This window comes from Denticeps clupeoides, chromosome 19 (assembly GCF_900700375.1).
Source record: "Denticeps clupeoides chromosome 19, fDenClu1.1, whole genome shotgun sequence".
In the NCBI taxonomy this organism is placed as follows: Eukaryota; Metazoa; Chordata; class Actinopteri; order Clupeiformes; family Denticipitidae; genus Denticeps; species Denticeps clupeoides.
The window spans coordinates 12,467,606-12,494,465 of NC_041725.1; the positions used below are offsets into that span (position 1 = coordinate 12,467,606).

The 26,860-nt window shown below is 41.0% G+C and overlaps 2 protein-coding genes across 2 annotated transcripts; both read right to left on the reverse strand.

The window, feature by feature from the left end:
- Positions 1-176: 176 nt before the first annotated feature.
- LOC114769568 (amyloid-beta A4 precursor protein-binding family B member 1-like) lies at positions 177-10,375 on the reverse strand. The gene is made up of 15 exons (XM_028962705.1): positions 10,249-10,375; positions 8,240-8,860; positions 7,909-8,114; positions 6,697-6,753; positions 6,408-6,484; positions 6,236-6,299; positions 5,979-6,125; positions 5,296-5,423; positions 4,566-4,571; positions 4,294-4,408; positions 4,073-4,157; positions 3,470-3,550; positions 3,232-3,347; positions 2,746-2,922; positions 177-2,515 (listed from the first exon to the last, which is right to left on the reverse strand). The coding sequence occupies exons 2-15, from the start codon at positions 8,847-8,849 to the stop codon at positions 2,360-2,362; spliced, it is 2,025 nt and encodes a 674-aa protein (XP_028818538.1). The 5' UTR covers positions 8,850-8,860; positions 10,249-10,375; the 3' UTR covers positions 177-2,359.
- Positions 10,376-12,235: 1,860 nt separating this feature from the next.
- LOC114769013 (integrin-linked protein kinase-like) lies at positions 12,236-26,350 on the reverse strand. The gene is made up of 13 exons (XM_028961677.1): positions 26,259-26,350; positions 24,962-25,208; positions 16,555-16,720; positions 15,857-15,952; positions 15,642-15,738; positions 15,418-15,501; positions 14,182-14,267; positions 13,941-14,050; positions 13,547-13,674; positions 13,293-13,414; positions 13,114-13,213; positions 12,794-12,924; positions 12,236-12,669 (listed from the first exon to the last, which is right to left on the reverse strand). The coding sequence occupies exons 2-13, from the start codon at positions 25,048-25,050 to the stop codon at positions 12,520-12,522; spliced, it is 1,359 nt and encodes a 452-aa protein (XP_028817510.1). The 5' UTR covers positions 25,051-25,208; positions 26,259-26,350; the 3' UTR covers positions 12,236-12,519.
- Positions 26,351-26,860: the final 510 nt, after the last annotated feature.

The following is a 26,860-nucleotide window of genomic DNA, read 5'->3' on the forward strand; positions in this document are numbered from 1 at the left end:
AAGTCAAAAAAATGCATTATTACAGCCAACAGTACTGCTTGATTGATTGGTTAGTAGGGATTCTGGAGTTGATCTTAAATCCACCTTATATATTATCATCACATATAACTATATAAACTAACTGCAACATACAGTGGGTACTGTAAAGAAAATAAATAAGTAAACAATATAAAGAATTGATAATAAACATTTATATTCCTGCCTTATATTCTCTGGTGAACAGTATCTTACCTACGAAGAGGCAATGTGCAACATCTATGCAGTGTACACTATTACTGTGTTCAAAGGATACAAAAACACACATTTTCTGAGACGAGTTAAAAAAATGTAAATAAACATTTAAGGTAACTGCTGTGCAAGATCACTGTACAGGGGTGGTTGGTTTGGGAAGGTACTGAGGACACCAACATGCTGTTAGTTTAAGGAAAGGCAAGATCTAACCTACTGCACGTTCACATCTATACAGACATTGAGATCAGCATGACATGCCCTACACACTCACAAACTAAACACATAAACACTTCAGGCCCAAACAATGACATGAAGACGCTCGAAAAGATCCTAAATGCTGGCAACTGGTTTTAATGTAGTGCTGAGCACTTACTTTTTCGCTTCTTCAAACATGCAGTGTCTGGAACAGTCAGTGATAATAATGAGGTGTGGTTGACATGCAGTGCTAATTTGATGGAAATGCTGGGTAATGTGTTTACGGAATGATTATGTATTAGGTAAACCTAGGGTTCTTCTCGCAATCAGTGCTAACTAGGAAGGCAGATTATTGCAGATGAGTAGTGAGTCTAACTTCCCCACAATTATACACATATATAAAGCGCCACTTCACAAATGACTTTGAAATTATGTCCACATTGCAACGGCTGCACTGAGAAGACTCACGGAAGATCAGTTGCTAAGGCTCAATTGGTTGTACATAAGACCAAATCTAGAACCAACTGGACACCAATTCTATCAATGAGATGCTGGTAAGGTCTTAGGAATGTTAGGAGTTGCCTGGTAACATGCTATGACTAATCAAAACGCACAACCATAACAACAAGACTACATGTGAGTAGTTATATCATGTGACTGTACTAGGATACAGTGCTGAATAACCTAGATCAGTTCACGCTTGATTTAAACATTAAGACATTTGCCTAGAGCCTTTGTTCTCAAATGGCGGTACTCTGGCTCCCTCTAGTGGTATGCCCACAGTCTCTGAGACTTTACTTCAAGGCAGCAAAGTTATTAATCAAAGTTATTAACACCCTCAGTGTAGGACTGTTAATATCCTCACTTGGTGTGTGTTTGACTGCAGTATTGACAGCAGCAGACAATCATTGATAAATTATATTCTTATTACAAATGAAATTGCCCCCTGTGTAAACAGTGCCGATTTGTCAATGTCAGTCATAGTGGTGGTTGTTTGTGTGACAATTGAAAGTTATAGATAGTTTCCTATTCACTATTCTAACTCAAGTGTAAACCTGACTTGTGTACAATAACATGAGGTATGGCACCCTGATAACTGGGAACTTAATTGAAATGACAGTACATGCATTATAACTGTGCATTAACCCAAGATCAGAGGAAACACATCATTGTACTGCCATCAACAACTGAAGGGTTTGGAGGCACATACATATAAGCAATCTGATTGGACAGTGCTCTGGGGGAAAATTGTTTTCAGCACTGTGTTCTGTTGGTTTACATTTGAAATGAATGGCCAGTGTTTAATTGAATATTGCTCAACAATATTGCTGCAGGTCAGGAAGATCTGACATTTGCCATGTTGATACAACTAGCCGCATTGTGCATTATTCAATAAACAACAAGCATTACACTAAATACATACAGACTGATTTAAGACAAGTGCATACAAGGTACAAACAATGTTTTGCTTTTCTAACACCACAAAACACTACATCCTAAGTTGAGTTATCATAATGCTATCAACCGATACCTGCAAACAAGGTTACACTTCTTTAAATCTAAAGTGTTATACATTTCATTGTATAGTGGGGGGCCCTACATCTCCATCTCTACTATAAGTGCATACTACAATTCTTCTCTGAACACAAGTTGAATGTTAGTGTTAAAAAAACAGCCAAAAGAAAAAAAAAAAGTTAACGGAAGAATGCAGCAAGATGCCACAAACTGTCTTATGTAGCATCAAAATCATGTAAACATCCACATGTCATGAATCTTTTGAAGTCAATACATAGTCAACTGCAAGTATTCAATTCTGTGAGAACTACAGCTGACCAGTGAAATGAAACGTAAAAAAATTAATCTCGGTTCACCAAACGAACTGAGTGGGCTGTTGCTTGGTGTGTGTGTGTATGTGATGAGGGGTGTTGTCTCCTCAGGGAGACAGAGAGCTGGATTTGTAGGGCATGAAGCTGCCCAGGAGGCTCTGCACTCCTTTGCGGACGCGCCGGGCCACCGAGTCAGCTGGAGGAGTGGGAAGGCAGGAGCTCAACGTTGAAGGCCTGGCGTCCAGACACTTCTGATAACGGAGCTGAGGACAGATCACAGGTAGTCAAATACACACATCACATCTCTAACACAAACACAAATAACCACAAAAATATTTTATAAAAATGACTGCCAATTAACTAGCAAATTCTGGCTTTCAGTGTTTTTTCTCTTGCAATCTTTCTGCATTTTTACACAAGGTGACAACGAGGACAAGATAAGACAAGACAACAGCCAGGTCTCCTAAGACGTGCATCACTGTGTGACACTCACCATGCAGGCAGCCTGGACGGCCTCGCTCAGACTGGCAGCATTGGGCTGACACCAGAACATGTGGCAGATGAAGTCACCCGGGCCTTCAGCCATGATGAAGGCAAAGGTGTGGACGTCCTTCCCCACACCCATGAAGGACAGGAAGCGCACGCGGCACTCAGACAGCACCTCCTCAGTCTGCAAAGAGGAAATCATTACATATGATATGTGTACGGTGCTTCAACACTCAATTGCAAGACTCTTCTTATTAATCAACAAATGATCTACTTTTAACATAAATGCAATACCAACTAAAAGACACTTCGGGGCTATTTCTTATTAAAATGGGAGTTATGAGTTAATGTCAACTGCCTTAATTTAATTGGAAGATTGATAAGTAATTTTTTTTGAGCAAGCACAATATGAATGGCTTTGAGACATGTATGCTCCCATCAAAACTACTTCTTAAGGACAACACTCAACACACAAATGGTGCAGAAGCCTGACCTCTCGTTTGAAAATAGTTAGAGTTGCTGGGGCTACATTGACTGACACGGCCACCCACTCGTGCTTCTCTTTGCTGTCAAGTGCAGTCTGCAGGGCCTCATTGATGGTGTCCATACCTGGGTGTTCACAAATTCCATCACTTTAATGTCAATAACCATAACAATTCTCAGATCCCCAGTTTCGAGGCAGTAGATTATCAAAATACATTAAAGGATTCCATTACCAAACAGCTCCTTACCTATCGGCTTGGTAACAGGCACATTCCCAAGGTAGTTCACATGGAAACGTTGAACTAGCTCATTTTTTGGCACAGGGAATTCTGGAATGGTATGAAGAAAGCTAATTCAAGGCACATAATCACGACATATATATCTTGCACAGCATTATATCACACTGAAACCGTACTAATGTGGACTTTAGTCATCCTTGGATACAACCTTTAGGAAGAACCTTTAAAATGTCACATAGCCCTGCAGTGCCATACAATGTGAAGAGCAACCAAATCCCTTCAGACTCAATAACTTTCATCAGCAATGACTGCAGTATTTCCTGTAGTTATTGAAGAGTGCCAGGACACAAGGATAAATTTTGGCTCAGTGTTTCATGGACAATTGCGATATTAGTTGTTTTAGTGAGCATAATCGCAAATCACTGCCTCAGCAGATCAGGAGTAGGTCTAGCAGATCCTGGCTAAAGTTAATTAAACTCTCTACGTCTGGCCCAGTCTAGTGCAGTCCGTAGTCAACTATTACCTTTAAAAATGAACTGCAATACAAAGCGAATAACGGACACTAAACATTATACATTTGCCTAATTTATATAAGCAACTATTTATATTTACCTTGAACAGATATTGCACCAAGTTTGGAGGGGTTGGAGTTTAGTCTGTTAAGACAGGGCTTTGTTGATTTTCTTTCTGCCATTATCTGCACAAAAAAGAACAAGACAGCTTCACAAAAATGTATCAGAAAAAAAAATTACATGACATTTCTTTTCTTTCACAAGCTCTCCAATCCAGCAAAAAAAAACACGACCATCCTGCTTCTGCTTTATTTGACTCACCTTGGAGCACATCTCATGCAGGCTAGTGGCAATGTTCTTGGCAGGGGTGTCACATCGAAACACATGGCATTTAAGAACCTGGGTCAGGTCGTCTCGTGCAACATAAGCAAAGTCCCTGATAGTAAAAAATAACAATGATTTTTTTCATTTCCTGCATTTACATTGTTTATATACATAAAAAAGCATTACACAGACATCCAGAATCAATATTAATTATCTTATAAACTGTATGACAGACAAAATAATAAAGAGTAAGGGCAAGAATACTGTACCTTTCTCTGAATATGACAGCACATGGCAGCAGGTTAGAAAAAAAAGGTAATTAATAGTTTAGTAAAGAAATGCAATGAATAAAACTCAGATCTAAACACAAACCTAATATATTGTTTATCTCATATTTCTTATGATTGGTTTTTATATTAATTTATTATTTATGGTTTTATTACCTCAAAGCAACTTTATTTCTAGCCACTGGGAGGCAGTATGAGAAAACTGTTGGAGATTTTGTCAGGGTGCCAGGCACGGAATGTGTGTGTACTTGTATGTGTGTATGTGGGGCCGCCGCTATGAGTCATGGTGACTCATGCTGCTCCGTGTGCTTTACTTTTAATGGGCACAGAAGAACTCAGAAGGAAACTGCTCCCTCAGGCAGCTGCAGAGGAGGGAAACGTGCCCCGTGGCATATGAAAATTACTTTCTAAATTTAAACTCTGTTTTGCTCTGTAGCATGCTTCCTAGTAGGTTTTTTGTGGTAAAATTATAAATGATAATGATTTCATTCTTAAATTATTATATATAACTTTTTACATTTTTACCAAAACAAGATGAAACTAAATAAACTATTATTTCTTTGGAACGATGACAATGAGGTACCGTACATGTAAAAATGTTTACAATTCTAAATTTAATTATACATTTGGGCAACATTCTTAAAAAAAAAAAAAAAAAAAGTTTAAATAAATCTGAAAGAAAAAGAACAGAACTGTATGTCTGGAGACTGACCTGCCATTGTCACGTCCCACACCCCACACACGGATGCTGACAATGGGCTGTGTGTGCAGGAGAGTCTGGCCCAGGGGGTCGATGAGGTTCATGTGCTCATTCTCCAGCACCATCAGCATGTCCTTACCCTGGACAAACACAACACTTCAATCTCACAAGACTGTCTGCATCCAAAGAAAATATTCTGGTTATTTTGTGAGGTTTCAGTTCTGGAATGGCTGGATTCTACAGGAACTTGAAGTGATTTAATCCACATTTGCACTCACTGGTATCTTTATATTTACATTTACAGCATTTATCAGACGCCCTTATCCAGAGTGACAATCAGTAGTTACAGGGACAGTCCCCCCCTGGAGCTACCTAGGGTTAAGTGTCTTGCTCAGGGACACAATGGTAGTAAGCGGGATTTGAACCTGGGTCTTCTGGTTCATAAGCGAGTGTGTTACCCACTAAGCTACTACCACCCTATTATATTGCAAATGGCTTCAAATAATCAAAAACCAGTCTAATCTACAAAGTGTGGTCTACATAAACGATTCCAACATGCTTAAGCAAGGGACGCATAACTAAGCAACTTCAAACACAAGTAGAAACCTGCACCCACCATTCCAGCCAACAGGAGATGGTGTCCCCAAATAAACCCCACTGCCTTTTCTAACCACTGCAACCTGTTCCAGACTCACCTCTCCCCAGATCCCAGCTGTGTCATGCAGGTTGTGCTTGTGGTATGACAGTTGTCGTATGCAGTTGTTAACCGCAAAGCTGCTCCTTCCCGGGGCCATGTCCTCTTCAGACATCTCCACCCAGCCCAAGGAGCGCACAGCAAAGCACTAAAGCAGACACACACATGCATGGGTCAGGAATCAGTCAATTGTTTGTGCATGTTGAAACTTGCAAAAAGGAAGTCTTTATCAACACCAAATAGTGTTTTCAATTATACCTTTGCCTCCAGATTAGTGCAGAAGTTTCCAGGTTTCTCATCTTCCTCCGATTTAGAGCAGGTACTATAGGAGAGGCAACAAAACATGATGAAAGGTTTATTCCAACAGTCAGCAAAGGTTCTGGTCAAATGTATACAGTCAGAGAATATCAAACAGGAATCATATTCTTGCCTCAAGTTGATAGATGCATAGCGTAGAGTTGCTCCTTCAAACTCTTTCAGGCTTTCATCAGAAGTGACCTCTTCTTCCTGTAGCCACAAACATGCAACATGGATTAATTTTACAGAATTAACATTTCTGTAAAATATTAAATATTCACAAATTCATATAAAACATTTCTATGATTAGGGGCAGTCTAAACTAATTTGCAATAACACAAGCATAGACTATTACCATTAAAATTAAGACAAAAATGTCAATTGACCAGAGGTCACATATAAAATTATTTTTATATTTTTACCTTGCAAGTTTCATCTTCATCAAAAATATTTGGACGAGTTGAGTTTCCCCAGGTAATCTGGAAAATAAATAGCCCAAATTTTCTCAGACCAGGCATATAATTATGAGCTTAATATTGAGTATATCCCCTGAACAGCCCTAAACCATCAAGGCAAGAACTCCACTAAACTCCCTGAAAGGATGCTGTGGTATCAGTTACTGAGCTGTCCGTACCAGATCAAGTTCTGTGAGTTGTCAGGTATCGCCTACTTGGATCAGACTGGTATGTCCAGCAGATGTGTACAATCATTTGAACAATTCTTGTGGAAAGTAGAGGTGTGAACCTTCACTGGTCTCACGATTCGATTCGATTACGATTAGCAGTGCCTCGATATCGATGCATCGCGATGCATCCCAGCCATTTTCTACATGGTCACATGATGTTTCCAAATACCAGAGTTAAGGTCTCTTGCGCCTGTGTGGACGCTCTGATTTGCTCCAAAACAGAAAAACTTGTTACGTCCGCACTCACCTTGTAACAGTTATATATACTGGTAGTTCTCCTTTAAATGCACACGGCACTATGTTGTGGGCGGAGTTAATCGTCTGCCCCGATCCTGATGCAGATCGACATCTCCACCAAGCAGAGGAACCGAGGTCCTTGTATTATTTCATTTTGTATTACATAAAAGCAGTAATATTTGGTACGTGTAATGTCCAAATTGGTCACGTGAAAATACGTGCAGCGTAAAACTCCTACCCGGAGTGGCGCTGTTCCCAGATCAGGCTGAAATTGAATTCCACGTCATCATGATATTATTGATTATGTTCTGCACTGCATCGATGCAGAATCGTCCACATCTGCATCTCGATGCATCGATTATACGATTCATTTTAACACCCCTACGATGCAATATAGCCCACGTCTGCATCGATTATACGATTAATTTCAACACCCCTAGTGGAAAGGCACATTATCCTGCTGAAAGTGGGCACGGCCATCAGAGAATATTGCTTCCATGAAGGGCCCAAGATTTCCCAGCAGAACACTAACCAAGGCATCAAACTGACTTGACCAAACGGTACACCCTGGCACCATGTCTTCTCCACGTAGGTGATACACATGTACCTTACACTTGACAATTTTTCTGCTTTTTTCTGCAATTCTATTTAGGTTAATATTATAAGAGTAATTTGGTGAAATAAAAAAAATCTAGAAAAAACTGTCCCACACCTCTTGCTCCTCACACGGGGTCGTCTCTAAAGACATACTGGAAGACATGGTTGACTCGTCCACCTTGTCTAGGGGCAGAGGAGGGTCCCACTGAGTGGTTCCTGTGGGGATATGCCAGTAGTAGGTCCCAGATGTGTCCCGCACCCGCATCCATCCCGGAGGTAAGTCACTGTCAGTCTCAAATGCATTGGAGTCCCAAATAGATTCTGCACGAATAAAAAAAAAAAAAAAAAATGTGAGGAAGGTTTAAGGATAAAGCATTAATCTGAAAAGATAAAGATAATCTGAACATAGTAACATTGAAGAAAATGATAAGAAAATGAAGTCATACCACCATTGCCATTTGGAGATTTGTCACTGCTGTTGTCTTGTGACATTGTCGTCCAACTGCAGTCTTCCTTGCTAGGTGTCCTATTCATATTTGAAAACAGCTGGCAAGTATCTTTCCCACCCCCTTCCCTCGGTGGCTCCACGATAGTTGGTGACACATTTTTCTCTCCCTGGCTTGGCAGTAAAGTCTCTTTCTCTTCCTCCTGGTCCAATTTGCACTCCTCTTTGTCATTTTCATTCTCTTTTTTCTCTTCTGGATCCAGGGCTTCAATGATCAGTGGCTCGTTTAAGATGTTCTTGGTCTCAACTTCAAGGCTCAAGCGCAAGGATCGCAGAACCTTGGAAGATGTGATTTGTCCCTCGTTGTCCTGCTGGTCATCTTGGTTATTCTGGTTTGGGCAGTCGTCTTGGTTCCAGTGGATATTGTCATTGTGGTTGGGGTCCTGCTGCTTCTCAGCCACTTTGCGCTGCTGGTTCTGGTCCTCCTTGACCCATTTAGCACTGTTGCCAGTGGGCTCCTGGTTACTCCACTGGTTGTTTTCATTTAGCTCCTCTGCCCCCCGCTGCTTATTGACGAGATGGTTTGACATCTCCTCATCATGGCCACCCATTTTCCTCTTCCCTGAGGGACAATAGTTAATAATCTCAAAAGGGTTGATTGGTGAATGCACCCCAAATAATGGGATTAAAGTAGCAAACCTTAGTTCTGTTGTAAATTAATCTCTACGTGACTCTATAATACACATAGTAACACAATTTATTTATGATGTACAAATTGAGAGTATTTATGTACGGTATCTCATAAATGTGAGTTCACCCATGTTTTGTGAATTGTTATTAAATCTGTTAGAACACTGAAGATACAATGTAACACAATGTAGTCAGTGTACAGCTTCTATAACAAATGTAAATATGCTGTAAATTCTGCCCCTAAAATATTTAAACACACAGTTAGGGTGAAAGTGATTATCATCGTGACAGCAGCATAACACACAGCTCACACAACGAAATGTGTCCTCTGCTTTTAACAATCACCCTTAGTGAGCAGTGGGAGCAGTGTGTGGGGACGGTGCTTTGCTCAGTGGCACCTTGGCAGTTTGGGACTCTAACCTTCTGATCACAGGCCCGTTTCCTTACTGCCCCAAGGGTTGGGAAAATGTTAAATCATGATACACAACATATATCACAATACCTCGAAATTTTCTCTAAATCAATCACTCTATAAAGCCTAAATTTGTCCCCCAAGGAAATATATTTACAAAAGTGTAATGGGTGTAATAACTTTTGTGAGACACTGTATTTAGTTGCTGCCTCTCTGGAGTCTCCAAAATATGACAATCAAAGCGTGTTTTCAAAACAGTGTGACAATATGCATGTTAAAACTGCAAACTGGCATGTACACCGGCAGGTAGGCCTAGGCCACAGCCTACATACAACAGCGTTTTTTCCAGCCCAAACAGTTAATAATCAACTAATGATCAGTGTAACACAATCGATTTAATTATAACAGCTACGATTTAAAACGAAATGTAATTTGCTCCTGGTGCGGATTTTCACGCAGCCTGAGTTCTTTTTTTTTTTTTTATTTAAGCCTCAGTTGTGTTTCAATTACAGACATAAATGGCGTACAAATCGCTCACCTGGCAACCTCAGGTTAGTCCCGCCGCAGCGGTCAGTACTACAGGCTGCTAAGTGAACTTAGCAAAATGCTAAAGAGCGTAATGACAGCACATCCCTGGCCAACTATAAACGATAATACACAAAACACACATTGAGCCGTATGTGTATGCGCTCTTTCCTAATGTCATGTGTATCCCGTTATTCAAAAGCCGCCACACAGAAACATTTACATAACATGGCATTTAGCTAGCATTTTCAAGTTAGCCTTTCTCGCTAGCTGGATGTGGGCACCGTCCGCCATCAGCCCGCATCACCTTTCGCTGTGAACCACAGTAACCGGAATAAAACGTCACGGCGGCGCGGGACGCCCGAATAAAGCCGCACACTTACCCTCGCGGCTCGAGGCGTCCTTTTTTATGACATTTTCATCGTACAGGAGGAACCACACGAGCGTGGCATTCAGTCGCCGTAAACGTACATTATGGGCGGATGGAGAGGGGGGGAGAGCGAGAGAGAGAGAGTGGCGAGGTACCGCACGCTGCGTCACTGCAGTGTCACACCGAACCTCATCGTGCAGCTAATGGAACCCAATTCCTGCGGCCACACGATAGAGATCCACAGTTCATTCATTAAAAAAAAAGGTTTTATGTATTGTGCTGTTCTGAAGCCTTTCTGAAAGTCGAAAACAAATGTTCTTTATGTTTTCCATCAAAAAAATCATTCAAGTTTGTTTCAATAGTGTTGAGCATCAAGTTCAGTCTGAGAATTACTTTAATTAATGGAAATGTAAAACCTTATATTAAGGCAGCATCACTATTCTAAAAATATAAAAATAAATTATAAAATAATAAAAGTGCCAATATGACATGTTACAATATCCATTTATCAAAATATATTTTGAATAAAGTCTTTTGATATTGTTGCATATGATGTGTGTCAATGGAGGTATTTTATTGGTCCAACATAGGAAACAGACCAGATGCATGTCAATCAGAAAAAAAAATACGGATAAACATAGACATAGCCTTTCTTTGTTTTCTTTTATTTTGACAAAGACATATTAACAGAACCATTTTGTTCATTGTATCCAAATATATCTGTTCTGTTCAAATAGCTTCAAGTACATATGTTATCCTATTAAGTACTAAGCAAGATCCCATGGGTTCCAGATGAATGAAACGTAATATATGCATAAAGACAAGGCATTTCAATCAAGTACATGGTCTTTAAAACACACATATAAATTATATAGATTTTATGTCATGCTTGGTTTTGGCTTGTTACCCATGCTTCAGCATAAGCAAGCACATTGCTGGGGAAATGTGTACAAAAATAAAGAGGACAAATGTTTAAGAAAAAAAAATATATAAATCATAATGGCTAGTATAAAGTAACACTAGTTAATTAGCCCTTAATGCATCTCAAAGAGAAGCAAACAAAGAGAAGCAGAGGAAACAGCCTTGAGAAATTAGAGACTGTTCAGGTATTTGAATTCATCATATTTGTTGCTTCTTATTATTTAAATAGACCTGGACATATAAATATTAAATGATTTATAAGCGCTTATTTTCTCAATTTAAAAACATAGCACTTTAACATTGAGTTGAATATCTTCCAATGTGATAAACCATTAATGTAGTTATTCAAATATTTAATTTCCACAGTTGAATATTTAAGTGAAATGTTATGGACGCATAACACAGTAATACACACATTTTCTAAGATACAGAAATTAAGATCAAGGCTTTAGCCGTCTTCCTCCAAAATCTCAATATAAATGAATAACAGAGGGCCTGAAGTTGCATATTTCTCGATCACAGTGAAATTACTGAACTTACACAGCAGCTTACAACAGTTGCATAACTTATTGAGGATGATAACATTTGGAATGAAATGCAGGATTTGTTCGGAATGGCATTAATGTACACTGGTCATTCACAAGTTGTCTTGCCATAGTGAAACCATAGTGAACGTACAGCACGTAATACGTAAGAAGAAAATGCATTTCTCTTTTTCCACAGTGTGCGTCTTTCCTCATGCCTTTAGTTTAATGTTAATAAAACAGACCTGGGTTTGCTACCATATTGTCATTTCACCTACAAATGTCTTGTTACCTGTTGCTGCACCAAACCAACTTAATGAAGCATGTAATTGAAAGTGTACACGAACACAGTACATTATACTGCAGTAATATAATACACAAAATCATACAAGAATGCCATTCTGAACCCAATTACTGTCCATTCAATCCTGTATTTCACCTCCTACAGTTAGCAAAAACCAGGTGCCTTCACAGTGTCAGACAGATGGTTTGAAAGCTACTCTTTTAGAAAAACAGTCGTTGAGAATGGAAGAGAAAAAAAAAAAAAAAAAAAAAAAAAAACAGCAGTAAAATGAACTTACGAGTGAAACATATATACAGTAACAATGATTGTCATAAAAAAATTATACGACATCTTCGGTGAAATCAATATAATAATAAAAACAGACTTTAGCTGGAGTGATAAAGTAAGGTAAAGCGTGGAGAGGTGTAGTAAAATAAAGGCATTTAAGGCAATACTGGCAATGCACCGCATATCTGGATAGAATCCAGGTTTGGATATATCTGGTAAGCCAAGGTATGATTATGGGGAAGGGGAGAGAGAGCAGGTGGGATATTTTTCACTTGTCCTGCATTTTCTCAAGGATCGGCACAATCATGTCAAACTTTGGCCTTTTGGCAGGGTCCTCATTCATACAGATCTTCATGAGTTTGCAGATGTGGGGAGATATGCCAGGTGGGATTGTAGGACGAAGACCTTCCAGGGCAACCTGATGCCAACAACACAAACACATTAAATCTTGATGCATGAGTCTTATTTATATATGAATACATTAATTAATGAATTCAAAATGAAAACCACTACTAGCTTTTCAAAGTGTTGGAAGCAGTCACCTTCATGCCTATTTCCATGTTTGATAGGTCAGCGAAGGGGACTTCCCTGGTCACCAGCTCCCAAAGAAGCACCGCGAAACTCCACATATCTGCAGAGCGCCGGTTGATCTCTTCAGGTTTCTTCTGCAAAGCTGAATTGTGGTAAGAGACTCTCAGACAGCATTGTCATTGCAGCACCTGGACTTGACAAAACTACATTACTGTTTACACATTTTAACATAAGTATGACAAAAATATGCAATCTTTTCAGGTACTTCCCATTGTTTAAAAATAAAAAATATAATATTACACTAAAATTCAACAAAATAAGGACAGGGTACCTTCAGGGGCCATCCAAGCAGGTGAGTACAGCCTGCCAGGACACTGGAAGGAGAACTTCACATCTGCCATGCTGACCCTGGCCGTCATGTCCTCATCAATCTATGTAAAGCGAAGCCAAAAAGTAAATAAATAAATGAAACAAAACTTTTTTCTACAAAAAAAAAATCTCATTAATCACCATGATGCTTTTGCTGTTTATACAGTGGCGAGGAATCATTGGTTCCAAAGTGTGCAGGAAGGCCATTCCACAGGCAATGTCCAGGGCAAACTTAACCGCCTGCATCTGGTCCACGACAAAATCTGTTAAAAGAGGAGATCCATGTCAATCCTTCGACCAACAGACCTTTGTTACAAACGTCAGTAATGCTGAAATTTAAAACGCAAAGATTTTAGAAATTAAGTGATAAAAAAAAGAAAGAATGTGGTACTCACTGGTGCCTTCATGTAGCACATTGAAAAGAGATCCATAAGGCATCCAGTGTGTGATTATGATGGGGTGTGGGGCAGGGGGGGCTGGACATGCCCCCAGGACAGGCAACACATTGGGGTGTGAGAATATCCTGGGATTAAACATCAAAATACACATTAATTACATTTTCGGCTTTTTCATGGAGCTGGTATTAGTGTTGGTTTTCAACTGATTTACATATTCCTTGCAAAAAAAAAAGTGTCTTTTACAGTATTCCAATGAACAAAGAAGTGTCAATTAAAAGCAAACAGAACAAAAACTGTTGGCCACAGGTCTGGAAAATGTACAGCATCACAAGACAACTAAACATAAAGCAAAAAAAAAAAAACTAATAACAGAATGGTGGGTCCAACTGACCTTAACTTGGGGGACTCCTCATTGAAGTCTCTGCTCTTCCTAGTGGTCCAGTCACGGACCTTTAGAACTTTCACCGCAATCTCATTGCCTTGCCAACGGCCTCGCCATAGCTGCAATGGGAAGAGGGCCAGCATGAATGAGACAGAACAGAGCCGCAAGTGAGCAAACGGAAGAGAGACTTAAGAGCGGCCTCAGCCGCTACCATATGAAAAAGTATTTATTACATATGGTAACTGCATACCTCTCCAGAATGGTTATCATTTCTCTTTTGTGTCAGAGCCAGCTGTCGGTGGTCAATTCCTGCTTGCTTGTTTAGTGTACCGTTACCTACCAGACACACAACAGCACAAGTCACTGAGCTGAGAACCAACCAACAAACCCGTTTTCTCTGCAACACAGTAAACATGCAATATGACACCCCTTTCAATGTACTACATACAGGGTTCTTATACATTTTTACTAAATTGTCTAAGGCAAATATTTGTGACCATACATTCTCTGAATTTCCGTGTAAAACTAAACTTATGACAAAGGCTGAAAGGCTTAAAGTAAACAGCGTTTCTTGCCCCAAGTTCACGGAAGCCCGAGCTCAAGTGAAATGTCAAAAATAATCAGCTGTAATTTAAGTGACTTTTAAAAGGAGACACATGACTGCAGAGTTGCTGGAATACAGAAGCAACGCCATTGTCATTGTGCACGGCACAACACTGCAGCACAGCACACAGTGACACAATGACATTGAAAGCTAAAAACAATTGAAAGCACGTTGTAAGTCGCTCTGGATGTAAATTTTTTAACAATCACCCTTGGTGAGCAGAGGGCAGCCATGACAGGCGCCTGGGGAGCAGTGTGTGGGGACGGTGCTTTGCTCAGTGGCACCTTGGCGGATCGGGATTCGAACAGTCAACTTTCTGCCCATGTGACGTGGTTCACTATATAAAGCGATAGAACTGCACTATTTTTAAGCATAGAATAACGTTTCTTGCACAGTCTTACGGGAACTAACTGACTTTTCGTCTGGAAAAGTCTCTTTTCAAATTCCAAGATTTTTCCATTTTTTTAATGACTGTAGGATCCTTGTACATATTCACACAAGATGAAAACGAACACAATCAAAATACAAATGGGTTTAAATGGCTAAGTAGTTCTTTTTTTCCTTCCCTGTTTTGAAAAAGTGAAAATGTGAAAAGTTTCGGCAGGACTAAAGTGAAAGTTTTATAGATTTATATAAACAGGGATATAAACACAGCCACTGGGGTCCCAAGCTTGGGTAAATGGAGATGGTTGTGGATGAGGAAGGGCATCCGGTGTAAAACTTTTGCCAGATCAATTGTGCGGACCTCAGGTTCAGCCGAAAGGAAGAAGAATAAAATCAGTGATTTCTTGGCTTTAGCTAGAACTAATTCTGCTCTAGAACTGCTCACTGCAGTAACTGGCTGCTTAGTGCCTAGAACGTAATTCAGCGAGTGTGACTCACGGGGCCGTGTCCGGGTGGTGCCTTTCCAGAAGGTGTCCTTAAAAGGCACCTTGTTCAAGTTCTGTCCAAGCTTCTCTGCTTGCTCTGAAGGAAGGAAATTCCAGTCAGACAAAACACAAAATTATTCACTTGCTTGAAATATTGAGGCATGACTGTAAAATGTCATAACACTGAAAGGTTAGGTGCCTCACATGTGATCAGACATAGCGTTTGATATGAGATACCTTTTAGAAGCTCCCGTAGGTGTGGTTTGCCTTTATCCATTGGGGTTTCTCCATATTTGTTGCAGACGCTCACCTGTGCTCCGTTAGTCACCAGGTCCTGAGGGGAAGAACGCCATAAAAGGAAAATGTTCACACAGGGCACAGCCGTGGTCGTTGGAGAAGTCATTGTGTCAACATGAAAAAATTATTAGAGGAGCACTAGGTGGCGCTCTAACCTCAGCCACTAGGTCATGTCCCCAGAAGCAGGCATAGTGCAGTGGAGTGTTGCCATGCTCATTGGTTGTGTTTGTGTCTGCCTTGCACTGGATCAGCTGCAGGGGAGGAGTAAAAAAAGAAAAGGACACACACAGAAGTTCAGTAAAAACACAAAACAAGATTACCCGGATGCTTGTTTAAACGCCACACATATTTTATGTTATATAATTTATCTCGGAATATGCTTATTATTCATGTTTAGGACACTGCACAGCTATTGTGTTGCATTTGCTTGTCTTGAAACATGGGACAATGAACCCAGAGGAATGAGACCATTTATGAGGTCTATGTCCTACAAGTCTTACAAAGCTTGGTATTCCTCGCAAATATGTTCCTCCACCAAGCAACCCCACACCTCACTGAACAAAAAGAAAATCACTTCATCTTTTGAGCCCAAGTGAACATTTGTACAAAAAAAAAATCCCTCTCAAGGTATTCATGTGATATGGAACAAACCTACACCTCAAAGAAAACACAGTGAGACCTAGTCAGCATTCGCCTTCTCAACATTCCCTGGATGATGCTCGACATTCCACTGGGAAAATTCAACTCTGGTGCACTGAAGTGCCAACATGAATGTGCATGCAGAAAGCTGGGAATGGCCTCGTCTCAATAACCCACATCAAAATAATTTAGCAGGTGACAGAGGATGCCTCACCTTGCTCACAATGTCGCGGTGTCCATGGCTTGAAGCCAGATGCAGAGGCGTGTCGTCTCCACGGTTCATGACATTGATGCGCGCTCCCCTCATGATCAACATGTCTACCACATTGGCGCGTCCCTCGCGACATGCCCAATGCAGTGGGCTGAAGCCATGGTCATCTCTAAAGGGAACATACAATGAATCATGAAGGGAAAGTGAAGCTAAAGTGAAGTGATTGTCATTCTGATACACAGCACAGCACAGGGTGACACAACGAAATGTGTCCTCTGCTTTTAACCATCACCCTTGGTGAGCAGTGGGCAGCCATGACAGGGGAGCAGTGTTTGGGGACGGTGCTTTGCTCAGAGGCACCTCAGTGGTTCCTTGGCAGATCGGGATTTGAACCGGCAACCTTCTGATTACGGGGCCGCTTCCTATACCGATAGGCCACCACTGCCCCGCATCTGCATGCATGTATTTTACAATAAACACAAGACAAACAGTTGTCATCATTACAGATAAAAAAAATCACACACAATACTATTGCATTCAGTATTGTAAATCACTGTAAAATGATAACTGATCTGTAGCATATAGTAGAATATTAGTTATTAAGGGTATTGTATGTGTCATTGATCGGATCTGAATGTAATGACTTATTAGGCGTGATCTGTAGAAGTCTGTAAAAGATATTCATTATTAGTTTTTTATGGCAAAAGGGACAGGAGAGTGTGAAGACAAAGGAGTTCCTAACTTCAAAGTCATGCTGGTCCCCATGTAGTTTCTGGCAGCCTGTATTAATTTTAGTTTTAGTGTAGTCTTTGAGTCAAGATGTTCTTTTAGTATTTATTAGTCACGTCCATACTCATTTTAGTCTAGTCCAGTTTCAGTCGAGTTTAGTCTTAAACTTAGCCAGGACTATCCATGAAAATTTTAGTCAACGAAAACTGATAAATGTCCACATTTTTGTTGTTGTAATGCAATTCTATTTAAACCAGTCTATATAGTACAAGTACCTAGTAGAACAGACAAAAGGAACATTTTCTTTTAGTCAAAACCATTACATAATTAAAACAAGGTTCGTCTTCTTATTATATTATTGTTACCTTATAGATTCAAAAATACACTACATCCATTTCAGATACAAAAGACGTGCTGATTTGTTTTTCCCACATTCTGCTTTCTTTTCCACTTATTTGTTAAGAAAGTGCGTCCAAAGATCGCTTCAATCTTTTTTCTCCCAGCCATCTGCTAAACCATCAGAAGTATTCTGAAATTGAATTTATTCAGCGATTGTGTATTGTCAAAGTGATGTCATCTGTGCGACTGGATGGGAGAACAGGAAACGACGATATAAAAACGCGATTAAACAAAAAGAAATTAGTAAACAACATTATATGATATATATTGTTATAGTTACATAGAGTTACGTCTCATCTCGATCATGTCAAAAATGTTTGTTGACAAAAACAACACTTTCTGACACAGATCCCATTGTCAATGGATCAGAGACCTTAGACAGAAGGAAAGGGTAGGGTGGTAGTCGCCAAGTAGGTAACACACTTGTTAGGGCTGTGCGATATGGCATACAATTCATATTGTGATATAAATTTAACCATAGACTGTATATATTGTGGAATATAATTGTATCCAACTGCAGCAGGAAGCTGTATAATAAACTTTTTACATATTCATCGACATATAGCATAACCTTGTACCAGAGAAAACAATATCTGGGCAATTATACTGAAAATGGACTGTCACATCCATCAAAAAAAAAAAAAAAAAAAAAAAAAAAAGTGAAGTGATTGTCACATGTGATACACAGCAGCACAGCACACGATGCACACAGTGAAATTTGTCCTCTGCATTTAACAGTGTGTGGGGACGGTGCTTTTGCTCAGTGGCACCTCAGTAGCACCTTGGCGGATCGGGAATCGAACCGGCAACCTTCTGGTTACAGGGCCGCTTCCTTAACCGCTAGGCCACCACTGCCCTAAGGCCAGTGAAATACCAGGAAGTTGTATGACGCGAGTGATTATCTAAAATGTTGTCAGAAAAATAATATAAATTACACTTTGCTTGTTCATAGTTTATCATGCAGTCCCTCTAGGATTCCAAAATTTGATTTTGTGATATTTAAAATCATAATGACTTTTTTTTTTTTCTTGCACAGGGCACCAAACAGGCTAGGACCTCCCCCTGTGCACTGTCAGTAAGTAATAAGTACAACTTGCCGGATTGGTTCCGCACCTGTGGTGGTATGGATTGGGCACTGACATGCTTAGTAAATCTGGAAGTGTGCAGCGGCCTATTAAAGCCTTGTTTGTATTTTATTTATTGAGTCTGCAATAGTTTTAAAACTCTAGATTTATGGATTATATTTTTAATGATATTTAAGGCCTTATTTTATTGGAAACTCAATTTTTGAGTTATGGGGAAACCCAGGTGATATGACATACCATTTATACCCTAATTGCGGTATATAATTTAATCTGTAAATTTAAATGTAACCGTTTTTAAAAGGGTAATTATGTCCATAGCAAAGTGACTGCAGCAGGAACACTTTTCAAAGTAGAATATTTATTGTGAACGTAGAATATTTATTGTGCAAATCTGCAATTATAGAAAAAATATAACATCTCTCCCATAAAGGTCTTGACTACAGTTGAGTTAGCAGTTGATCCTGTTTTTGACAGACATTCATAGAACTTTGCTGGATTTTCTCTCACTCATTAAAGAAATCCTAGAAATCTCCATTTTGTGAAAGTGAACTTACACACACACGCACACACACACGCACACACACACGCACACACACACACACACACACACACACACACATACACGTTAATTTTTGAATTGCTGCAGATGATAAATTGTGAAAATGCTAAATAAATAAGCCTAACCCCAAACGTAAACCTAGCCCTATTATGTGAAAATAGTGTGAAAGTGCATGATGTATATTTAATTGGAGTGGTATTTAAAAAAAAAATAAAAAATACAGGACCCTCTTCTAACTTTACTCAGGTCAGATTATCGATGCTGCACCACTCTTTTTAACAAGCCCCTCCTCTGTGTTCTCGTTCATTTCCCAAAAAGAATGAATCGTGATGCAAGTAGGCGTGTATTGCAAATGTGATGAGGATATTTCTGCAATAAGCCGGTATAATCAAAATCTCTCCTGTTAGTCAAATTTATATTGCACACCGTTTATACTGCACATTACATTACACAGGTTCAAATCCCACTTATTAGCATTGGGTCCCAGAGTGTCTCCAGAGGGACTCTCCCTGTAACTACTAATAAGTCGCACTGAATAAGGGCGTCTGGTAAATGCTGTAAAAGTAGGAAGAGTAAGTGGGCACGAAGAAGGCAGGAGAGCGATAGACAGACCAAGACAGCATAGTGTTACAGAGTCAGGAAAGGAAGGGGAGAGAAAAGGGAGCCTGGATATCTCCATCAGCCCTTATAAGGCTCTAGCAGACTTCCTTCACTCACACACACACACACACACACACACACACACACACACACACACACACACCCTCCCACCCAGCTGCTGTGCCGTCTCCACTCCCGTCCAACGGACCTCCGGCATCTCACACTGCGTTTTATTAGAAGAGACCCAGTCAAACAGAAGCTGGAGCTCATCAGCCTACGTGTGTAAAGAATGTAACAGGACTATGACTCACTGCTGCTGTCACAAATTGAATTTACTAAAACTGGCTCTGATTTTTTTTTTTTTGGTGGAAATGACAATTTAGGGACTGTTGCATGTTGCTAGTTGTCACAGGCCAGGCTCTATTCAGAGGCAGAGAGTTAAGCACTGCAGGACACACAGTCAATGGCAGCTGTAATAAAAGGGACATTATTTGCACTTACAGCGAAACTGAAGGCGCTTTGTGCAGCGCAAGGGGGTCCACATACTGAATTTTATGGCCTGACGTCTTAACGTGGATAACAAAGACAGAGCAGAGGAAACCAGGGACAGCTGTTAGATGCTCTGTTCCAGGTTTTCACTATAATGCATGCAGTGCCTTGGTAGTAGGGCTGCACGATTTGGGGAAAGACATATTGCGATTATTGAGTTCAATATTGCGATATGCGATTGCGATATGATAAAGGACACTTGCTTGTATATCAATGAAAAGTCGCATACTAATAGTGAAATGTTTAATTTCAAAGTGAAACATACAAACTACTTAACAACCTTCTACAAAATACAATATTCTACAAAATTAAATAAATCACAAAAACTATTTTACATTACTGTCGAACGACAAACCCTGGTAAGGCTAAACAACTGTTTTGATTATGTTTGGCCATTATAAAATCCCGTATTATAGTTCTTACGTTTAACCAAAACGTTGTTTGGAGGCTGACTTGAACACAGGCTAGCTTAGCCTAGCTTAGCTAAGGTTAAGACTTATAATGGCCAAATATATTAAAAACAATTGTTCAGCCTTACCTATGAAATGTAATGCCCCCGGGATCTGGTTTGGAGCGTACAGCGGTTAGTACAGCCCCAAGCAGCACAAGAGTGAGGCATTTTTATGCACTTCTCTCCATAGACATGTATATGCTTCACGCCACAGCAGAGCCTATCGCAATATGGCGGCGACGTTGACGTACGATGCACCGCGTCATGCGGCATCTAACCATATGTCTCCGAATCGAAAGTCATGTGACCAAACATGTCACATCCGACTGAAGTAAGACTTCAGTCAGCTCGCAAACTTTGAGAGAATGAGACAATGGATCGGATATGTTGCCGATCCAATCCATGTACTAATCATTTAAATTGCAGCTTTTTGCGTTCATGTAATCGCACAGACTGACATTGTAATTGCGATTACAATTGCGATTAGATTAATCGTGCAGCACTACTTGGTAGGTTATTTTAACTCACATCATGCATCATTACAGAAATAGAAAATATTGATTGCCTATGACTGACCGCCCCTGCACACACTACTACTTTCAGATCACCAGCCCGTCAATCTGTCAATTGCATTGTCATTACAAACATAATTTGAAAATGTGCAGCCATACAGCTACATGGCCAACCTGTATGATAATGTGATACTGTTGATTTAGTGAAAGTAATCTTAAAAATGATACAAATGGTCCATTACACATTCAACAACAAACAAACAAACAAAAAGTTGATACTGGACACCAGTGCATTGAAACACATTATTTAACCATAAAATACCCAAATTCAAATTCTTTCAATCTGTCCTACACACTGTGCTGAAACTACTTCAATGGGTTAATAGGCAGCAGGAAGAAGTAACGGTCAGACACTCTTCACCACAAAAACGGAGGTTATTTCAGGGTGAAGCAGCTGTCGGCACAGCTCAGGGTGGCAGCCAGAAGCCAGACGAGTCTCCTGTCCACACTGTCTCTCAGCAGTGCGGCGTCACTAGATGCTCGGCACCCAAGCCAACACTACTACAGAAATCCCTACTGCACACACTGCAATATAGAAACGCAACATTTACATTTACAGCATTTATCAGACGCCCTTATCCAGAGCGACTTACAATCAGTAGTTACAGGGACAGTCTCCCTGGAGCAACTTAGGGTTAAGTGGGATTCGAACCCAGGTCTTCTGGTTAATAGGCGAGTGTGTTACCCACTAGGCTACTACAAGACACACATAGCACAACACTGTATATCACATAATAAGTAGGGGTGTTGGCAATACATATACATCAATACATTGTGATATTTTATGTAGTGATATTGTATCGATACAGGGACATCAAATATCTGTATTTTTGTATACAAAATTCACGTTTTCTTTCGTGAGGTCAGCAGAGATGAGAATCGGCGTGACAACAACCTCCACTACTGTAGATGGCGCTGTAAAGCTGGGCATTTGAGCAGTTCAGGCTTGGCATTTCAGGCAGAGTGAAATCGCAAAACACGACAGACCAATCAGAACATCATATTTTGTCGTATTTCAGCTCTGTTTTCACCTATTCAGGGAACTGTACAGTGATCTGAATTGTGAATACATTATAATCATATCATGATAGGAATCATATTGTGAGATCCTTGCCAATACACACCCCTAGTAATACGCTGATACAAGCCATATAGTCTTCTGCCCATGGTTGTGTGCCTACACCTAAAAAGTCCATAACGATTTCAGACAGCGATGAAGCGATGAGTAACGCTTCTTGAGTGAAATGCTGCCATAATAAGCCTTCAAATGACTGGCACATCAGTCCCTCCAGAAATTCCCCTGCCATTTATGCATACACCACCATGTTTCTGCATATGTCCTGTCTCTTCTGGATTCCACTGATCATAGCAGACAGCTGCAGTCAATCCCGCAGTTCTGCCGAGAACCAAAACTTTTATTGAAATAGCCTAAATGGCCACTTAATGCTGAATGAATATTTTTATATGTATGTTTTTTTTAATGTATATACATTTCAGCATTTATCAGCACATTCCACTGGATGCAAGTGCATTTTTACATTGACAGCATTTATCAGACCCCCTTATCCAGAGCAACTTACAATTAGTAGTTACAGGGACAGTCCCCCCTAGAGACATTCAGAGATTAGTGTCTTTCTTAGGGACACAATGGTCATAAGTGTGGTTCAAACCTGTGCTCTTTTGATTCATAGGATACTAAATAAAAAAAAATAAAAAAAATCACACACAGCACCATCAAATAAACAAGCAGATATCACGGATCATGAATGCCTCACATTCCTGCCTCGATGTCACCGAGAGACTTGCCACTTTCACATCAAATATTCTGAAGGAGCAGAACAAACCCTCCCTCTGCATTTCCTGCAGTAACGCACACAACATGAATCCCACCACACAAACATGTGACAGTTTAAGGAGGGAAGGCGGAGCCAGCCGACCTTTCGTCACCGCTGGTAACGAACGCGCGGACAACCCCCCAACTCGCCCCTCAAATGCTCTGTTATCAATTTCAGCACGAGGAGTAACGCCGAGAGGAAATGAGAACGCTATCAAACGCCACGGGGGGAGGGGCAGGGGAAACAGAAGCCAGCGGACGAGAGTAACGAGCTACGATACGGTCTCCTCCGCGCCGCCTCCCGCGAATCCCCTTGCTCCCCCCGCCCAGTTCCTCTGCTACGTTTTTTGGCGAGCCGCAGACCATTCCCCCCGGGCCCTGCGTGTTATTCCATGTAAGGGCATTTTGCAATTCGGCAAAGCTATCTAACGTTCGAATCTGCGTGCAAGGCCCTCTAATATAATGCTGCGTCCGTACGGACAGGGGGGGGCGGGACAGCGCGCTACCAGACCACAGCGATCTTAATTACCGCTCCAGAGTGGCTTTCGGCTTTTAGGAGAACGCGCCATCGGTCAATGAAAGGCTGCGCCGAGGGGCAATCAGCTAATGGGTTTGAGCGGTGAATATTGATGCTTAGCCTACAACCAAACAGTTCGCCAGCGTCACAAACATTTTTAACAAAATAAATGTTATTACAATGAATTCTGCATACAGTACTGTGCAAATGTAGGCCATCCTCTCAACGGTAACTCACAAGTACTCGTACATTAACAGCGAAAGTGGCAATGTATTTATGTGGATATCTAGGGATGTGCTACAAGAACTGGGGGGTTGGTCTTCCCCCAACTAACGAACGACCTCAGACAAGCAAAAGCCCTACAGATGGAGAACAATACAGCGTTGCTGCTCAGACACCGATGGGAAGACAGAGACTCTTTCTCTTCACACATGAAGACATTCTGCAATAAATCGGTTGGATCAGCGCTGTTGGGTTGACAAACTTGCTTGGAGCTCAGATGAAGAGTTTAATTCTTTTCACTGTACACTACATGCATCAGATCTGTGTAATATTTAATTCAGTGAAGAAGAAAAAATGTGACATTACAATTCAGCACAATTTTACTGTAGATTAGACAAAATGTATCATCGTCGTCGTCTTCCTCCTCTTATCCGGGTCCAGTTTCTGGCTCAGCTCCCTCTTCACCACGACAGATCGATTCAGCGTCCGCATCACTGCAGACGCTGCCCCAATCCGCCTGTCGACCTCCTGCTCCCTTCTACCGTTTTCCGGTCGAGAACCATGGTCTAACTAACGGTTGAACTATTCGTTGAACTATTCCTTGGGCAGTGGTGGCCTAGCGGTTAAGGAAGCGGCCCCGTAATCAGAAGGTTGCAGGTTCGAATCCCGATCCGCCAAGGTGCCACTGAGGTGCCACTGAGCAAAGCACCGTCCCCACACACTGCTCCCCGGGCGCCGGTCATGGCTGCCCACTGCTCACTCAGGGTGATGGGTTAAATGCAGAGGACAAATTTCACTGTGTGCACCGTGTGCTGTGCTGCTGTGTATCACATGTGACAATCACTTCACTTTACGTTGTGTATGGAATTTTGGCACCAAAATGTAAGCCTTACCCCTGGTTGAGGTCATTCTCGGTGTTGTCCAGCCAAAGGCGAACTGCAACAGCGTTGCCCTCCCTGCACTGGGTGAATATGTCGTCCATGGTGGCTCTTCGCAGCTGATTCCACGGGCCGGCTAGCTTCTGCTCTGAAATGCGGGGGCAGACGCGAGTACACGACACAGGCAGCCAGGCGAAGTCGGACGCGGGCCGGACACCATTCGTCCGTCCCCCGGCACAGCAGCAAGAGACGCCGAACGGTCCTGACGGCGACAGAAAAGTGCGAGGGCAACGTTACACAGGAAACGAGGCAGAAATGTGGACGTTTGCAGTGATCTACGGATCACACCATACGGATCACATGTAACTTTATTAGGTTAAGGAAGAGAGGTACAGACACGGGATGCTGCCGGTTATGAGGTCATTCTGGGTAGGATGTCCATCACGACCATAACCCACGAAGCTCTGGTTCGAATTACGAGTGTCTGACATCAGTTCTGATTGCGTAACGCCGTCCACCGTGTTAAAGCCAGTCTGTGGTTACACGACGTACTGTGGCCAGTCAGTACAGGTCTACAGTTCCCGGAGATTACACTTCATTACAGTATTTATATATGAAAATATATATATATATATATATATATATATAGTTAATTGATCTCATTACTAATCGCTCGGCCCTCGGGGAAAAGCAGATCGGCTTTGCGTTTAAGTAATCTCGCTGTTGACGGACGTGGAGGGGGAATTTTGAGGAGACGATCGTTTCGGAAACGTATCTAATCGGGAATCACGTGGAACAGGAGCAGCGATTTTCCAGGATAACCCGCAAACCTAAAACACACATGGAAGGGGAATTATGAGGAAAGCGTGACACCTTGAAGAGTTTAAGCACAGGAGCTCGGTAGAAACTTTTTTTTTTTTTTTTCAGGAAAACTGAGCAACATTAAGTGCGTACCGAGGCGTCACAGGAGGTTCCCTGAAGGGCAGGGAAACGGCGACGAGGCGAGGCGACCTTTACTTCAGCAGTTAACACAGCCAATGACAATAAAAACACATCGCTAGGAAAACGAACGACTTTTGTTGTGTGGGGGGAGAAGCGAACTTTAGCGACGCTGCTAGAATTACGCAGCAGACCAGCCCGGCGCGCCTCGGGGTGTATATATAAGTATACATACACAGAATATTTATATATATATATATATATAGAGAGAGAGAGAGAGAAATGCGACCGACGTTGCGAACGAAGCGCACGTCTTCCGAACGGCAAAGGCATTAGAGTGAGATATAATGCACAGTTCCATAAAACGACTTACCCGGGCGAACACTGTTTTAGCGTTAGCCGCTAGTTAGCTGCTTCGAACGGTCCACACCCTCCTGTAGCGCTACGTGGGAGAAGAGAGGAGGCCGGACACTGAGCAAAAAAAAAAAAAAAAAAACGTTGTTTTTTTTAGCCCCACCGGCAGCGTCCTCTGGTGGACGTCGGCTGTTCAAGTTACACAGAAGTAGACTATATTTTTCCTAGAATATTTTCTTCAGCCGTCATTGTTTGAAACACAAAAGGAATGCGACTAATATTATGTTCCTGCAAATTGTACTACCATTCGTCACTGTACTCACTTTGTACTAGCCATTTAAGTGTGAAGGCTTTATTGTCATGGCACAATCATAATTAGTACAACGGTACAACGAGATTATGAAAACGCACATTACAAAGTAATATTATAATAATTATTTGCAAACATTTAATCTAAAACATTTCTAGTGTGTTATGATTCGCAACAAATTGTTTAATTTATTATCTTTTTAATTTATCTATTTATTTTCTATAAATTGTATTAGGACGTATGAGTAGTTCATGCAAAGTTTACTGCCAACGAAGTGAATTAAACCGGAAACTACAATCCCATAAATCCGT

Coding starts and splice junctions, on each gene's coding strand:
- LOC114769568 (XM_028962705.1), bottom strand. CDS start 8,849: ATGGGTGGCCATGATGAGGAGATGTCAAACCATCTCGTCAATAAGCAG. Junction 6,754..7,908: donor CCCCGTGTGAGGAGCAAGAG/GTGTGGGACAGT, acceptor TTTATTTTCCAG/ATTACCTGGGGAAACTCAAC. Junction 2,923..3,231: donor TAACTATTTTCAAACGAGAG/GTCAGGCTTCTG, acceptor TCCTCTTTGCAG/ACTGAGGAGGTGCTGTCTGA.
- LOC114769013 (XM_028961677.1), bottom strand. CDS start 25,050: ATGGACGACATATTCACCCAGTGCAGGGAGGGCAACGCTGTTGCAGTT. Junction 15,953..16,554: donor ACCGCGACATTGTGAGCAAG/GTGAGGCATCCT, acceptor CCTCCCCTGCAG/CTGATCCAGTGCAAGGCAGA. Junction 12,925..13,113: donor TGCTTGGATGGCCCCTGAAG/GTACCCTGTCCT, acceptor ACCACAATTCAG/CTTTGCAGAAGAAACCTGAA.